The 16,738-nt window shown below is 37.6% G+C and overlaps 1 protein-coding gene across 1 annotated transcript; it reads left to right on the top strand.

The window, feature by feature from the left end:
* Positions 1-4,643: 4,643 nt before the first annotated feature.
* On the top strand, positions 4,644-15,511 carry LOC130909443 (ras-related C3 botulinum toxin substrate 1). The gene is made up of 6 exons (XM_057825925.1): positions 4,644-4,687; positions 5,783-5,854; positions 5,937-6,054; positions 10,724-10,786; positions 10,861-11,020; positions 14,044-15,511. The coding sequence occupies exons 1-6, from the start codon at positions 4,653-4,655 to the stop codon at positions 14,172-14,174; spliced, it is 579 nt and encodes a 192-aa protein (XP_057681908.1). The 5' UTR covers positions 4,644-4,652; the 3' UTR covers positions 14,175-15,511.
* The last annotated feature ends 1,227 nt before the right edge of the window (positions 15,512-16,738 follow it).

Genomic DNA, 16,738 nt, shown 5'->3' with positions numbered 1-16,738 from the left:
ATCAAGACTGTTTTACGTCCACATCTATAAAGAATTCAGGGATTTAAGCATTTATTCACAAGAATTTTCACCGGAAAAACTGTTTACATTTTGCGGCCGCCACATTGACTAACTGACTAGCATCGTACTTCGACATATTTACGTAAAATAAATGCTAACTGCATGTTTTTTTTTTTTGCTTTTAACCATGAATGAGACTGTTTTGCGTCCATATCTATAAAGAATTTAGGGATTTAAGCATTTATTCATAAGAAAATTCAACAAAAAAAAGCTCCTGTGATTCCACTTGGTCAGCTTTGACGGCCACGCCAACAATGCAGGCCCCCTATTAATTGACCCCGCGCCCCGTATCCCGTCAATATCATTATGACATCTATGCGAGACGAATGCCATTTTTTAAAATCTGATGAGACGAGAACGAGACGAAAATGTGCAATAGCTTCTGTCATATGTTCACAGTGTGTGACATTTCATGTAGTGTTGGCCTGCATGTAGCAGTGATAGAGTGACGTGCTGCACCCCATCCCTCCCGACTCAACCAGTGTGTCATCTCCAGTCTCCATGCAGGCTTGCACACACGGTAAGATTTGTTTTCTTGGCCAGAAAGAATATGCAAAGTTGCTGTAGCCTTTAAAACTCTTTGCTGAATGATCGTTATACACTAAATGTAACTTGTAGCATTAGCATAGTTAGCATTAGCATTAGGCTAATGCTAACGTTGAGCGTCCTCTAAACTCTCGGACAACTTATTTTTCCATACAGTTCGTGGCGTCCAGGTGGCGATATACAATTGAAAATAATATTGTGTTTTCCTGCTGGGTGTGTACAGTATCATCACAGAGTCGGTGTTGTCCTTGTAGACGCTACAATATGTGCTCGTCTGTGAATGTTTGTAACCTTTATTTTTTATTTTTGGAGTAATTTTTTAAATTTTACAGACAAAAACAATTTCAGTAAACGTTGACTAAAACTAGACGAAATTAGTCTTGAGTTCTCGTGAACAAAAACTAGACTAGGTATGACGAAGACTAATTAGTATTATCATAAAAATTAAAAGACCTGCCAAAAACAACACTGAGGCTCTCAATGACACCGAGTGAAACTCCTTCATAAAAATATATCCATTACGTATTTCATAATTAAATGTTAAATGATACAAATTAACTGTATTATAATTATATTCCATTGCTTAAATCAGTTATCTATGTTGCCGTAGTATATAATCTAGACCAGGGATCTGCAACCTGCGGCTCCAAAGCGATATGTGGCTCTCTGTGACTTCCCAAAATGAGTATCTGGAGTGAATTCACATTAGTTGGTTCCTTTTCAAATGTCTTTCTGTCTGTAAAGATACTGGTGCTGTTGCAGCAACAACAACAAAATAACAAAACAACAAAAATCAAAATAGGTGTCACAAATACCGATATGTGACACCTAAGCTAATCGACCCTAGTAGGAAAACCAATGAATAATTGTTGACACTGGAGCTAAAGCTAATAGCCTCAGATGAAACTTTTCAGCATTTTTTTAAAGACTGCACATTTAGATTAGAAGCATGTTTTCAGTAAAAATGGTTAAAAAGACTGACAATGTTCTCGTGAGCAAAATCAGATGTTCTCAGATAAACACTGACAGCTTAAACCAGTCTTTCCTTGCTGTTGCCTTCAGAAAGCAATTCCTACACCTTTAAATCTTTGGCTGCCATTGTTGATTATAGACGTCCAATCATACATGGAGATTGGGGGACCGGTGGGCAAAAATCATTTTCAATGGATTTTATTTATTTATTTATTAAACCCACATATCTCAAAGTAACACATTTTAGAGCTGTAATTGCAATACCGTGATACCGTGATATTTTGGTTTAAGGTTATCATACCGTTAGAATATTATACCGGCACATGCCTACTTATTATACATGTTCCTGGCTGGAATATTCAATTAAAACGAATGTGGCATCTACTTCTCCACTAGGTAAAAACAGAAAAACTGACATCCACACGCACACACACACACCCACAGCTAGGATGCCTGTATGTACGAGCATGGGCTAAGCTACTATCCAAACATATATCTTGTATGTTAATTTTATTGCTGACACTGCGTTTCGAGGTCATCTACATTTTTGCCCCACCCCGCCCAAAAGTCAAACTCTGCCAATGCGTCCAATCCATATTGACTGGGAATGATCTCAGACAGCCCCTTCCCAAGATAATGGATTGGATATTTATTGCCATTAATGAATGTTTTTAATATCGAATTCCTTCTTTTACCAACTAATGTAGACAAATACTGTGTGACCTGGGCTGGAAGTGAATTAATTAATCACATTTTGCTAGTTTTTTGTTTGTTTGTTTGTTTTCAAAACAATCAAAATGATGTGGGAGTAAAGAGCCATTTGCAATCTTTAGCACCCCAAAAAAGAGAAAATAGATTTTTTATTAGAAATTATTGATAAATCCAGGTGAGTATATATATCTGAAGAAAAGAAGAAATGTCGAAAGAGTCAATGCCAAAGTGGAAAAAAAGAGCTTGTCATTGACGAAGAAGCTTTGGGCCGAGAACCAAAAGTGTTTTTTGCCATGTTGGCAAAAAATGCCACAGGGCAAAATCCATTTTGCCACATGGCAAAAAAAAAATGCCACATGGCAAAAAAATTGCCACATGGCAAAAAAATCCCACATGGCAAAATCCATTTTGCCACATGGCAAACAAAAATTGCCACATTGCAAAAAAATGCCACATGGCAAAATCCATTTTGCGACTTGGCAAAAAAAAATTTCCACATGGCAAATACTACTTTTGGTTTTCGCTGTCTCTATTTTCATGGAAACAACATACAATTGTACTTTACAGTGATCCCTCGCTACTTTGCCCTTTGAATTTCGCGGTTTCAGTCTAGCGCGGATTTGTTTTCAGTCGAAAAAATATATATATACATGCATAAAAAATTTAAATAATGGAGAAAATATGGTGTAAAATCTGCCCGTTCCCTAACAGAAGGCAAGGAGAGCCCGCCCAACTCATATTCCATCGCTCTGATTCGCTGGCCAGGATCACTCGGGAATATCGCAAGCTGATTGGCCGAGATGTTTAACCTTGCTACTATCGAAGGAAAATGACTCCAAAGCGTCCTCCGCCTGCTCAATCCTCTAGCGAACCCAATAAGAAAAGAAAAATGATGACGGTGCACGAGAAAGTTCAATTACTGGACATGCTTAAAATTGGCCACAGACAGTTGGTCTGTTGCACGCCATTACGGACTAAACAAATCAACCGTTCGTTACATGAAAAAAGATGAGGCGAAAATCCGAAAGACTGCCTCAGTGTCGTTTTCCAGGGACACTAAGCGAGTCGTGACTCCTCGCAACAACGATTGTAAAAATGGAAAATGCACTAACAGTGTGGATATCGGACTGTCGGGAAAAGAAGGTGAGTCTCGATACAAACATGATTCGGGCAAAAGCCAAAGCGCTGTATGATAGCCTCTTTCCTGAAGGAGAGTTGAATGAAGGTGGCGGTGATGCCGACTACGAAGATGAACCACAGCCTAGTACCAGTGCTTCCAGTGAAGAAAATTGTGGTTTTGTTGCCAGCAAGGGCTGGTTAGAAAAATTCAAAAAGAGGTTTGGACTTCGCAGCGTTACGTTGCATGGGGAGGCCTCCTCGGTGGACCATGACGCAGCTGTTCGTTACGTTGAGGACCAATTTCCTAAATTAATTGAAGAGGGTGCCTATCTCCCGGAGCAGGTGTTTAACATGGACGAGACTGGCCTTTTCAAGGAAGAAGTGAAGAGGCGAGGCTTTAAGGCCCAAAAAGATCGCGTGACTCTCATCATGTGTGGGAATGCTGCGGCATTCATGCTCAAGCCCGCCTTAATGTACAAGTTCCAGAATGCTCGCGCTTTGAAGAACAAAAACAAATCCTTACTGCCTGTCTACTCTTCTCAATAAATCATCTTAATCTTCATCTCCATTGTTCTGGAATTTTTTTCTTCATTTATCAAGATCATAGTGTGGTGAGTACATTTTATTCGTCTTATGCATGTTATTGTATATTAATATTGCATTTACTTTTCAAACTAGTGTACTGTATACACAAAAAATATATGAAGAATGTAATATACATAAAGTAAAATTGTCCTGTATCCAAGCAGCTGAACAGAACAGGTTTTTAAAAAAAATGGGGGGGGCTGCTACTTCGCGGTTTTTCACTTATCGCGGTGGGTTCTGGTCCCCATTAACCGCGAAAAACGAGGGATCACTAGTTTTGTTGCTCTCTTTCTTGCTGCAGTCCCGATTGTAACCGCCAGAGAGCAGCATTCCGCCCACTGGTTTGACCGGATATGCCTTGCAGGGAATCTCTCCGGCTTCATCTGTCCACTAAAGTGTGGCAGTTTTCCCTTTAATCTCGACTCCAGAGTTTTTCTTCATCCTTTGGGTGTTGCCTTTCCTTTCCCCGCAACTTTGGCGTGTCTGTCCTTTTCGTCTTGCTGTATATTAGGCAGGAGTGTGCCAATATTTTACATCTAACTGTCATTTTTGTATTCAAGCGCAGTCACGTTCAAGTCTGCACTTTTTTAAGGACTTGTTGATTTTCGACTGGCGTTAGCCTGACAAGCTAACCGAGCTAAGCGAGGAGCGCTCCTCCGATGCAGGCCATTAAGTGTGTGGTTGTGGGTGACGGGTGAGTTCAACTTTTATTTTATACATTTAGGGGCGCCTTGTTTAACTGTTATGGTCGCAGATAACGCTTTAAAACGAACGTTTTCTTTGTAAATTATTATTTAAGTTGACCCAGTTAGCGGCTAACGGGCTGCCGATATGAGCAACAGCTGTTGTTCCAGATAGCTCAACAGGCGCATTTATCCTCCAGGTCCAATTTAAACACAGCATTTCGTACATTTAAGCTACAAATACGTCTTTCAGATTTAAAAAAAAAAAAAAAAAAACGTAATGCTCACTATTTTGTTTAGGATTTTTCCACAATAAACTTGTCGCGCAACCTTTGGACTACAACGCAATGCCAGCGTCATAAAAATCAGATATTAATCGATTTTTTTTTCTACAAAGCGTAAACAAAGTTTACAAAACAAGTTTTTATGTTTTTCCAAGCAAACATAGTTTTCTAGAAGGTTTCCTTCCCAAAGAATTTATAATATTAACTATCAAGTTCCACAAAAATAATCGAAATATAAACATTTGTATAATATTTACTTGAATTGTTGGATGTTAGGACGTTATTCAAACAGGGTTTAAACATATATTTTGTTTTACTTGAATTAAAAATGTTGCTTATGATTTTCTTTCCTTTTTTTTGCTGTCGATTGACATTTCCTTTGTTCTGCAAAGTAGTGTGAATAAAAAAAAAATATATATACTGTATATATGAATACCAATAGTATAAAATGTACTAAAAATGGTTTTCCCCCTGCTATTCTTATACCTCTGGATTATTTTGTTGCTTGTAGCCCTTAACCTATTCACCGCCATTGACAGTTCTAGACGTCAAATCCATTTCAACCGGGAAGGCTGGCATTGAGTGATCATGTTTCACTACAAACATTTGATCGCTGCCAGCTCCCCAGTAAAATTGGATTGAACGTCTATTGCCGTCAATGGCCGCCAATAAGGTAATAGTTAAAATATTTGCAAACCTCAAAACTGCAAGACAGACATGCTAACAAACACAAACGATACCGTCAAAATTTCCCAGCGTACAAGCAGTTTTACCATAGTACATGCCAATAATAATGGTAATAATTTTGGTTTTTCTTCATAGGGCTGTGGGTAAAACATGCCTACTGATCAGCTACACTACCAATGCTTTCCCCGGAGAGTACATCCCCACTGTGTAAGACACAAAACACGTAGGAGAGACTTAATCGTCATTTTTCCAGTCCGTTCCTAATGATTTTATGCACTTCTGCCTTCAGCTTCGACAACTATTCAGCCAATGTGATGGTAGATGGCAAACCGGTGAATCTAGGCCTCTGGGATACGGCAGGACAGGAGGACTATGACCGACTCAGGCCGCTGTCCTACCCGCAGACGGTACGTAGACCAGCAGTGCTCGATCGTTGCACGCCAGGCTGTCATGCCACCATCTTGAGTCATTCTCAGGCCCAGACTGAGTGTGCACACTCAGCATTTCGGAGCCATGTATCCATAGTACCTATACACATTCTGTAAGGCAGCTGGAGGAGTGAAAGGCGCTCTTGTTTACTGCCTTTTGTCCTTAGTACAAATCTGCCTCTGTGCTTCACAAAGTAGGAGTTACTCTTAAGTGAACACATTCTCCAGGATTACAATGTCTTGGAAAAACTATTTGCCTCCTCACTGATTTCTGATTGTATTTTTTTGTGCGTATCGCCCTTAATTAAACTATAATGTCCAGCAGAGGTCCATTTTGCCTTTCCCGATACAAATGCCCATGCTCCAGAATTCTCTTGGACTTCTAGTGTTTTAAGTGTTCCAGATGATCAAATCAAGGGCGTGGGTTTGCATAGGGACGGTAGGGACAAAACACTACCAACTTTTCAGGAATCTCAAATTGTCCCCACCAAATTTTAAGCAACATTATTTGCGTTATATAATGACTTCAGTTGTATAGGTCATTTAGATTGTCTTCCCATATGTTGTAATTGTTGTAATTGACCCCACCATTATTAAGTTAATTATTTTAATTTTGTTTAGACTTACATGTACCACTTTCCACTTGCTGAATGTGCCAGTCCATTTTTTTTTTTACTCCTCAACACATATTTGATTGGCTGATGACTTGACCCCCCCCTCCCAAAATAGGGTTGGGCATCGAGCATCGATAGGAACCGGTTATATCACTCAGATGCTCCCGGAATCGTTGGAATTTTTAAATTTCGATTCCATGTTTCGATTCCCTGACTGCCAAATGGGAAAAAATTGCTCAAGTTAAAAGACTGATATTTACATACAAGTTAAAATTAGCCCTGTCAGAAGTTCATATAATTTAAAAAATCATCGAGAAGTTTTATTTAAATCATGCATTTTTTTTAATCCTGCCTTTTTTTTTTTTTGGGACCCTGCCTCTTAAAAATAATCGGAAGCGAGAATCGTTCGGAACCGGAATCGATACGTGGAATCGTAATCGGAGCCGGAATCGTTCAATTTCAAACGATGCCCAACCCTACCCCCAACACACACACACATTAGATATTAGAAATATTAGGGATATAAGATGTTTTTTTTTTTTCATCCAGCAGCAGCCACTGTATGAAATGTAAAAATACGTCAATGTTGTTGAAATGGGGAACACACCACTAATTTTGCTAATGAAAGTCCGACCTCCATCAGAGTTAGTATAACATTAAACTGTGTGAACTTGTTAACCTGTAAAATTTGAGGCGGAAGCGGCTTAGAGAGAAGTGTCCTCCTTTATGTGTTTTCTACTGTTAACGTTAAATTAACTGTGAGAAATGTAGTGAACCGAGGTTTACCCCCTTCTCCCCAATTTGACTTTTGATGTTATTTGTGGTCTTAATGCAGCTTACAGGAGCTTTCATTTTTATTGTTGAGTTTGGCTGTGCTTGTTGACAAAAGCTGTAGTGTTTTACCTGAAAGTCGGCTCCATTTTTATTTTTGTTATTCCTTGTCAAAGAAGTTTTTTCAGATATATATGTAATTTCTTTATTTAGACAATGTTGAGGAGTCTTAAGACATTTTTTTTTTTTTTTTTTTAAAGTTCCTGGATAGTTAGGGGATATGATTAACAAGCTTATATTTATTGTGTATGTCAATATAATTTAAGTGATGTTCAAATAATTCAATTTCAATTTGCTCATAAAATCCAGATTTTTTTCTGGAAGTTTTCATAATATTTCTTGAGTAGTTTTTGAAAACAAAGGTTTGAATTCAACGGTGTAGGCTGAACCAATCAATACACATAAAAGTTAGTATAAGTCAATACAGATTTATTTTGAATTGATCATTATGAATGTCCCGTCCCCAGCGAAAAGTGTCCATGGAGGTTATGGAATATTGTCCCTACCAATATTGAGACCAAACCTACGCCCTTGTATCAAATCAATTTTAATTCAGCAGATTTAGGTGTGGCAGTGAGTTAAAGGGCAGTTTAAGAGCTTTTCGGATTTTGATGTAGCGTATTGGCCCGAATATAAGACGGCCCTGATTAAAAGACGACCCCCTCTTTTTCAAGACTCAAGTTTGAAAAGACTTTTTGAACACCAAATTAATTTTTATACAGAAAATAATTACAGTACATCCGAAACAAATGATTATAACAATATATTTGAGAGAAAAGGCATGTTATTTTGCGTCATTCAAATCTTAATATCTGAACATTTAAATATGTAAACTAAAGTACAATCAGATTTGTAAATGAATGGCTTCTGGTTTTTGAAATGTAAATAAACCAATCTGTTGTGATAAAAAACAAAATTGCAATAACCGCATTAACCATCAAAGTGAGGTCTAACTGTAACTGTAGTCTTGAATCAAATTTGAATAAGGAAAAACATTGCAATAAAATAATGCAAACTGGTTAAACTTGAGAGTAGCTGAGCCCTGTCTTGACAAAACATTACTCCTCAAGTTCAGCATTCGCTTAATTGATATCTGGCGCCATCTAGCGTCGTGAATGGGTATAATGTCTAGACCCCGAAATAACCCACTTTCACCGTCTTATATTTGGGCCAAGACGGTAATTTTCCGAATATTAACTTTGGACGGGTTCGCCAAAACAACCATGTCATTTTTAATGCATAACTACAAGGATAATTTGCGTTTTATTTATTTTTCGTTTTTTTGCACTCTGTTAATAGTCCCTTACCAAACCAGGAAGTGTGACGTCAATTCCCGAACGCAACAGAAGACTATCCACAGCGAGCATAGCAGCAGCAATGATGTTTGTGATATTTCCACCGAAAGTAAACATTCAAGATCGCACTTTTGTGACTCTAACGATGGCAAAGGCTCACAGGAACAATTAATTCCTACATGTTTGAACCTGATGCGTCAGATGACGACGATTTACTCGGCACAGCAGATGTTGGTGATGATTGGCAGCTCGACACTTCACAAAATGAAGAGTGGTAGACCTATATCTAGGTTTGTGATTTCTCTCTGAACCTTTGTTTCCGCAGTCAAAAAAGCATGGCGCGATCAAGTATTCAACGTATCAAATTGCCAGTAAGGGTCTACTTACGTCTTTGAAAAACACAAGGTTGTATCCTCCTTGGCTTCCAAAACTGTCGTCGCTGAAATGTTGAAAGCAAAGAGACGATCGAGGAGCCGGGGAGAAGTTCTTCCCCTTGACCCTCACAAAAGATGTCCAAATCCTCATAGTCTCGAGCCTTCGTGTGAGCAATTCATCGCTACACGTTGAGATGGCATGATGAATCTTGGGAGAAAAAAACGGAAAATGTTTGCAGTGTATGGCAGGTAGGAGTTGGAACCTCTTGTTACCTCACGATACGATACGATTTGCGATACAAAGCTCACGATAACAATGATCTGACGATATGGCGATACAATGATTATCGATACATTGGTTAGGAAATCATTCTAGGATATTCTACAAACTAATAAACAGAAAAACAAGCTTCTGCTGTGAATGGGAATGAGTTTATCACTAGTAGACGTCCAATCCATTTGAACTGGGAGGGTGGCAGCGAATGAACGAATGTTCATTCGCTGCCATCCCTCCCACTTCAAATGGATTAAACGTCTATGGCCGTCATTGGCAGCCAATGCCAGGCAATGAGGTAATTTTGGGCCATTTAAGGTCATTTACCTGTTGATTTCATTTTGGGGTATTTTATGGGTCACTTCTTGTTATTTTGACTTAGAGAACAGGAAGTGACCTGGGAATCACCCAAATGATCAGGTAGTGACTCAAACTCAACAGGAAATGACCTGTAAATGAACAGCAAGTGACCTGTAAATGCCCCAAAAAAATCGGACAGAATGACTGCGAATGCGCTGGTGTCGAATTAGTGCTGCAGCGATTATTCGATTAACTCGAGTATTCGATTAGAAAAAAGGTTCAAATTAAATTTTGCCGCTTCGAGTATTCGTTTAATTAAGGTGGCGTTGTAATGGTTTGTTTTGAAAGTGTTTGTGTTTTCATTGATTTGGGTGGATACATGGCCCTCTAGTCTACCTCATTTCACATGGCTGAATCCATCTGCTCCCAGTTAAGACCAACATAAGCTAAGATTTTGTTTGAGCTAATGATTTTTTTGAATGCATTTGCTGTCGAGTGCCATTTCTTTTTTTGAGCGTCTAGAACAATTTAATGGTGTCCCTATTCTTTTTAAGGGGTAATAGCGTTTTGAATTACCCGTATGAGTTTGATTGGGGGCATTTGTTAATGCAATACTATAAAAATAAGTCAGTTTTTAACAGAAGAGACTTTTTCAAATGTGGCCTTCTAAGGTAAAATACTTTCTTTAGGGATTGCGTTTATTTACCCACTTGAGTTGTTTTTCCTCTAATATCAAAATCTGCTTAATGACTGGAAAATATTTAAATGTGATGAATACAAAACAAAATTCAGAAGGAGGGCAAACTTTTTTTTTGCATGGACACAACAATATAAAAGCAACATTCAAAAACACTTCAGTTTTGGTTCCATTAACTGAGAGATCATTGTTTATTTTATATATTTATTTAAAAAATGATTGAATTTGTAATATTTTTGTCTATTTTTTTACTCCCTTTTCAGGATGTCTTCCTGATTTGCTTCTCACTAGTTAGTCCTGCCTCTTTTGAAAATGTCCGCGCTAAAGTAAGTAAGCTTTTAATTAGGCATTGTCTTATGTCTTGAATGCTGCTGACTATTGTTACTTGCTTGTCCTTCAGTGGTACCCAGAGGTGCGACATCATTGCCCCAACACCCCTATCATCCTGGTGGGCACCAAGCTCGACTTGAGGGACGACAAGGACACCATTGACAAGCTCAAGGAGAAGAAACTCGCGCCCATTATCTACCCACAAGGCTTGGCCATGGCCAAAGAAATAAGTCAGTGTCAGACATACAAACACATATATATATATATATATATATATATATATATATATATATATATATATATACATACATATATTTACAGTGCCCTCCATAATTATTGGCACCCCTGGTTAAGATGTGTTTTTTAGCTTCAATTTTTTTTTTTTTTTCCAAATAATATTAAGGTCATTAAGGTCCCATATTATTTGGGGGGGGGGGGGGGGGGGGAATATATATATATATATATATATATATATATATATATATATATATATATATATATACTGTATATATAAATATTAGAAGCTATATTAGAAGCTAAAAAACACATCTTAACCAGGGGTGCCAATTATTATGGAGGGCACTATATATATATATATATATATATAGTGAAAAAAAATTTTTGTCTTTTTTTTTTTTTTTTTTTTTTTTTTACTAAATTACATGTCATTATATGTCTATATGCTGCCATGGCGCATTAAGCCTCCGAACTACAGTATTTTAAATTTGTCCGTTTTACCCTGGAGACCCGCGTTTACAGAAGTCGCGCAACCGCTTTTGTTTCAGCCATAAAACGAAGGTAATTAACTATATTAAAAATGTCTTAATTTTTAGCTTGGAATCATTAATTGATGTCTAATATTTCGTTTAAAAAAAAAAAAAAAAAAGAACTAAAAAAAAATTTTCACTCGCATATTTTCAACTTTTAAACAAATTACCCGTAATTTCCCGAAAATAAGGCGCACTTTTTTTCCCCAAATCCACTTGTAAAATCGAGGGTGCGCATTATACACGGGTATATGGATGGAGACAGACATAAATACATATAAATATGTATATTTTAAGACTTTTTCTTTATTGACACGGCCATGTTGTGTTGAAGAAAACTCATACGGTGATCTGTTGCCGCCATTACGGTATATTACGTCACCGTTTGTTTTGGTAATACTTCACTCTGATTGGTCGAATGACTTCCGTGAGTTCGTTTCGTCTGCACTGTTATGAGCTCCTTTCGTTTTCCCACTTCAGTCGTCACTTTTACTTAACAGTATAATTCCAAGGAAGATACATTTGCGGTATTTCATGATGATGAAACGAGCAAGCTACACGGCAGCCTTCAAAAGGAAAGTAATTTCCGTATCTGAGGAAGCTGGAATTCGTGAAGCGGCAAGACGGTATGACGTCGGAGAATCGAGTGTGCGGTATTGGAAATGAATGAAGAAGCAGCTGGAACAAGCAAAGTCATCAGCAAAAGCAATTGGTAGGGGCAGAAAAGCACTTATAAGAATGCTTTAGATGTTCATGTATAATACAGATATGGCTGTTTTGTTTTCTCACGGGTTCTCTTAAGTTGGAGAAGTTGTTAAAGGTTGTTACAGTAATGTTTTGCACTACCGGAACGGTAATTGTCACTGTGCTATGCTTGTGCTGTGTTATGTCTGTTTATAATTTGTTAAATTAAAATGACATTTCTGTATTTCTACACGAGCTGTTTTCTTGTATTCTACCATATTTATTGGTGCTAAAATTAGGGTGCGCGTTATACACGGGTACAAGAATTTTCCCTAGATTTTGCAGGTAAATTGGGGGTGCGCGTTATACACGGGTGCGCCTTATATTCGGGAAATTACGGTATGTCACAATGAAAAAAATGGCATCTGGAAAAAAGTCACGGATATCTACCTCATAACTATCGCTTAATTGTATTTTTGTTGTTACTGTCGCATTTTCTCCGATATGTTCGATGATAAATAATCGACCCAAACAAAGAAAAATTGGGGGAAAAAAAGTTTAAAAGGGTATATATATGAAAATGAAAATCTCGACCACTCCTTGATCTCTGCGATTTCTGCATAGAGACCCTTGTTATATTACCATGTTTCACCCATAAAATCCCCCCAAAATACGTCGGTGGCCATTCACAGTTGTGCCTTGACACGCTTTGATACGTGCTACATGGAGTTTTTGGATGGAAAAGAGGTACGTACGCGATAATATCTCGTTAGAATCATGGCGTCTTTAATTATGCTCTTGCGTGCTCTCACCCCCAGTTAGGGTATTGCGGTTTAAATTTTTTTTAAACATTTCTGAACCCTCCTGTTCAAAAATGTTCTTCCCCCAGAAATTGAAATTTTAAGCTTTCCAATGATGTATCACACATTCATATAAGACAATTTTAAAAGTTGGCCAAATTGGGGGTCTCAGAGCCCAACTTCAAGTCACCTGAGTGTTTTCCGCCATATATATATATAATCTTTTTTAAACCCTTTTAGGGAGAGTGGACAGCTATTAAAAAGTTGACACTTTACACTTTATTGGGCAAGTGACCATTTTAAAAACTTCATTTCAATTTATTTTAATTATTTTGATTTTTCCAGACTATAGTATAAGTTGCATAGTTTGGATGGGCCTGATTTTTTTTTTCACTTTGACAGCCAGGAGATTTTTTTTTTTTTATTAGGTTGTAGTTCTGGGGAAAAAATGGCACCCCTGCAATTCTGTCAGATAATGCTCAATTTCTCCCAGAAAATGATTGCAATTACAAATGCTTTGGTAATAATATCTTCATTGATTTTGCTTGCAATGAAAAAACACAAAAGAGAATGGAAAAAAAATTAAATCATTATCATTTTACACAACTCCAAAAATGGGCCAGACAAAAGTATTGGCACCCTTTAAAAAAATCATGTGATGCTTCTCTAATTTGTGTAATTAACAGTACTTGTTTCTTACCTCTGGCATATAACAGGTGGTCGCAATACCTAAATCACACTTGCAGCCAGTTAAAATGGATTAAAGTTGACTCAACCCGTGCCCTTGGGTGTACCACATTGAGCATGGGCCACATATTTTTTTCCCCATAGTACTGAACTCATTGCATACCATTAAGGGCAATAGATGTCCAATTCGATTAAACTGGGAAGACTAGCCCTGAATATAATTCTTGCCTGGAAGGGTTAATGATTAAGGTCTTCCTGTGATTAATTTTCATGAATCTTTCTTTTGTTGATTTTTTTTCTTTATTGGTCCGTCAGGTGCCGTAAAGTATCTGGAGTGTTCCGCTTTGACACAGCGCGGCCTTAAAACGGTGTTCGACGAAGCCATCCGAGCGGTCCTGTGCCCACCGCCCGTTAAGAAGAGGAGGAGGAAGTGCCGAATTTTGTAAAAGAAGGAAGCTTTGCTGCTTTCCTGATGATTCTTTTTATTTCTTCTATCAACGCTCTTGTTAGAGGCCCTTGTTAAACAAAAAAACTTTAATTTTTAGTTTGATCAAGAGCATGGCTGCTTTAGTAAGTCCACTTTTTAATATTTAATGTCAGGATTCTGAAATAAAGACCGAAGATTTTTTCACAAAACAACACATTTTTATGTAGACATTTTTACATAATATAGAAATTCCTGAGGCCTTCATAACATTGTTTTAGTCACAGACATATATCCAGTTAAATTAATTCATGGAAATAAGTTAAGTTGAAGTGACTTGTGTAATAACAGCTGCTACTGGTTTTGACGCTTGACTCAACAGTCTAGATGAAGGTCGTTCAGTATTTAAACGCTAATTGTCGAAGGCTATTAGTTGAATTTCTTATTTGATTTTCCCGTATTAACACAGTCAAAGCTTTTTAACTCGATGGACGGCCAACTGCATGAGTGTCTGGGAGTGAGCTGTGGTCGACAGCAGTTTCTGCCTGTCTTACAACGTCATCGTCAACTGTAAACTTGAAGTTTTATTTTTTTCTTTACGAGCAATGATCAAGTCAACTTCTGGACTCATTTTGTTTCAGCAGAGCAGCAAAAGTGGATTTAAAGTTTTGCCTAATATGGTATAATTTCACCTTTTGTAAGTAAATAAAGTCATGAAAAGTGCTAGTTTGGAGAAGTGACTTCATGTTTGGTTCAAGGGCGTAGGTTTGCATAGGGACTGTAGGGACATGACAATGCCAACCTTATTTGCATTATATAATGAGCTCAGTGATATAGGTAATTTAGATTGTCTTTCCATATGTTGTATGGATAGAATTGGCCCTATCATTATTAAGTGAATTCTCATGTTCAGACTTAAATTTTCCCCTTTTTACTTGCTTAATGTGCTAGTCCATTTTTTTCCCCTCCCCTTCAAACGCACGTTTGATTGGCTGATGACTAGACTGCCCCCCCCCAACAGACATGCACACTCACAAAACCTTGACAGAAATGCATGTCATGCATGCCCCCTCCTACGCCCCCTTCAAAGGCTGATATTGGAAGTCTTTTTCGGCCAGCAGCAGCAGCCACCCACTGTAAGTAATGTAAAAAGACATCAATGTTGTGGAGGTGGGGAACACACCATTAATTTTGCTGCTGAAAGTTCGACCTGCATAAGATTAAACTTTGAACTTGCTTACCAGCAAAACTCGAGTACACTGCGAAAACACACCTCTTTAAAACTAATTAAATTCCATTGTCTTTGTTGTAATTCTAATAGAAATAAGTGAAATTATCTGCCAGTGCTTCAAGTAAGTTTTGCTTACTTGAAGCAAAATTTTAATTTTTTGAAGTTTTTTTGAAATAAGAATTTTTTTATAAATTCTAAAAAAAAAAAAAAAAAAAAAAAATTCTAAAAAATTTGAATAATCTTATAAACTGAAATGTCAAACGTTCTTAATTCTAGAATGGATATTGTCCAAAACATTATGTGGAAGCATTTTTTTTCTTGATTTAGTTGGAAAATTACCAAACTCTAGATCAGGGGTCCCCAAACTACGGCCCACGGGCCAGATACGGCCCACCTCCACCTTTGGTCTAGCCCCCTGAACAATACCATAGAGCATTTTGATATTTTTTTATTTTTTTTTTTTTCCCCCCAATAGTGTTATTTATTTCCTGGCTTTTTTCTGTGCAGAACCCAGAGAGGGTTATTATCTATTTAATAGTGTTATTATTTTTTATAATTATTATTATTATATTATTATTTTTATTTTATTTACTTTTGTTCCGTGAAGAATCCAGAAAGGGTTATTTGATTGTGGCTTTCTGAAAAACAATAAATTTTTACATTTAGGCACTCCTGCAATCGTCACACTTTTTCTGTTACAAACTGACCCTGGCCCTTCATCAGAGAAGGGAAAAGTTACGTGGCCCTCACAGGAAAACGTTTGGGGACCCCTGCTCTAGATGTTTGGGCTTAATTAGAACAAATAGTACATTTCTAGAGTTATGAAAAGTTACGGAGCCCCTCATGGGACATAGACAGAATTTAATATTTTAAACTATTTGGTGCGCACCAGAAAGTTCCCCGTAATATGCCGCCAACTGGAGGTGCGCATCGGACATCAGCAGTTTCGGTGTGCTAAAAACGATATTACAGAATTCAGAGATAAATAAAGATAGCGCTGCATTACTTTCACATTGTCACAATTACATTTTCTCAGAACAACATTTTTAACGCATTTTGAAGTCTTGCAGTCTCTTTCAGTGCAAGGGGTACAGCAGTCTGCACCAGGTCGTAGCTTTTACGAAGGTACGATTACAAACTTCTGGCTGTGTACATGGATACAGGTGGATGTACACAAAATGCATAGGTAGTTTCTGGTGCACACCAAATGGTTTAATTTTATTTTATTTGAGCCGCAGTGTATGTGTTTTCTGTTCTTAATGTTAATTAAACTGAGAAATGTAGGAACTCTGCAGGAAACTATAGAACAAGCTGCTCAGTGTAAGAGGTCCTAGGACCCAGTCTGTGTTTCACAA

This window comes from Corythoichthys intestinalis, chromosome 21, assembly GCF_030265065.1.
Source record: "Corythoichthys intestinalis isolate RoL2023-P3 chromosome 21, ASM3026506v1, whole genome shotgun sequence".
Taxonomy (NCBI): Eukaryota; Metazoa; Chordata; class Actinopteri; order Syngnathiformes; family Syngnathidae; genus Corythoichthys; species Corythoichthys intestinalis.
Note: the sequence above shows the minus strand (reverse complement) of the source record. Positions and strands in the feature narration are given on the sequence as shown.

What these genes read in the sequence shown, in the direction of transcription:
- LOC130909443 (XM_057825925.1), top strand. Translation starts at nt 4,653, where the DNA reads ATGCAGGCCATTAAGTGTGTGGTTGTGGGTGACGG. An exon ending in CGCTGTCCTACCCGCAGACG is followed by an intron (nt 6,055 to 10,723) that starts GTACGTAGACCA and finishes CTCCCTTTTCAG; the next exon opens with GATGTCTTCCTGATTTGCTT. An exon ending in GGCCATGGCCAAAGAAATAA is followed by an intron (nt 11,021 to 14,043) that starts GTCAGTGTCAGA and finishes TTGGTCCGTCAG; the next exon opens with GTGCCGTAAAGTATCTGGAG.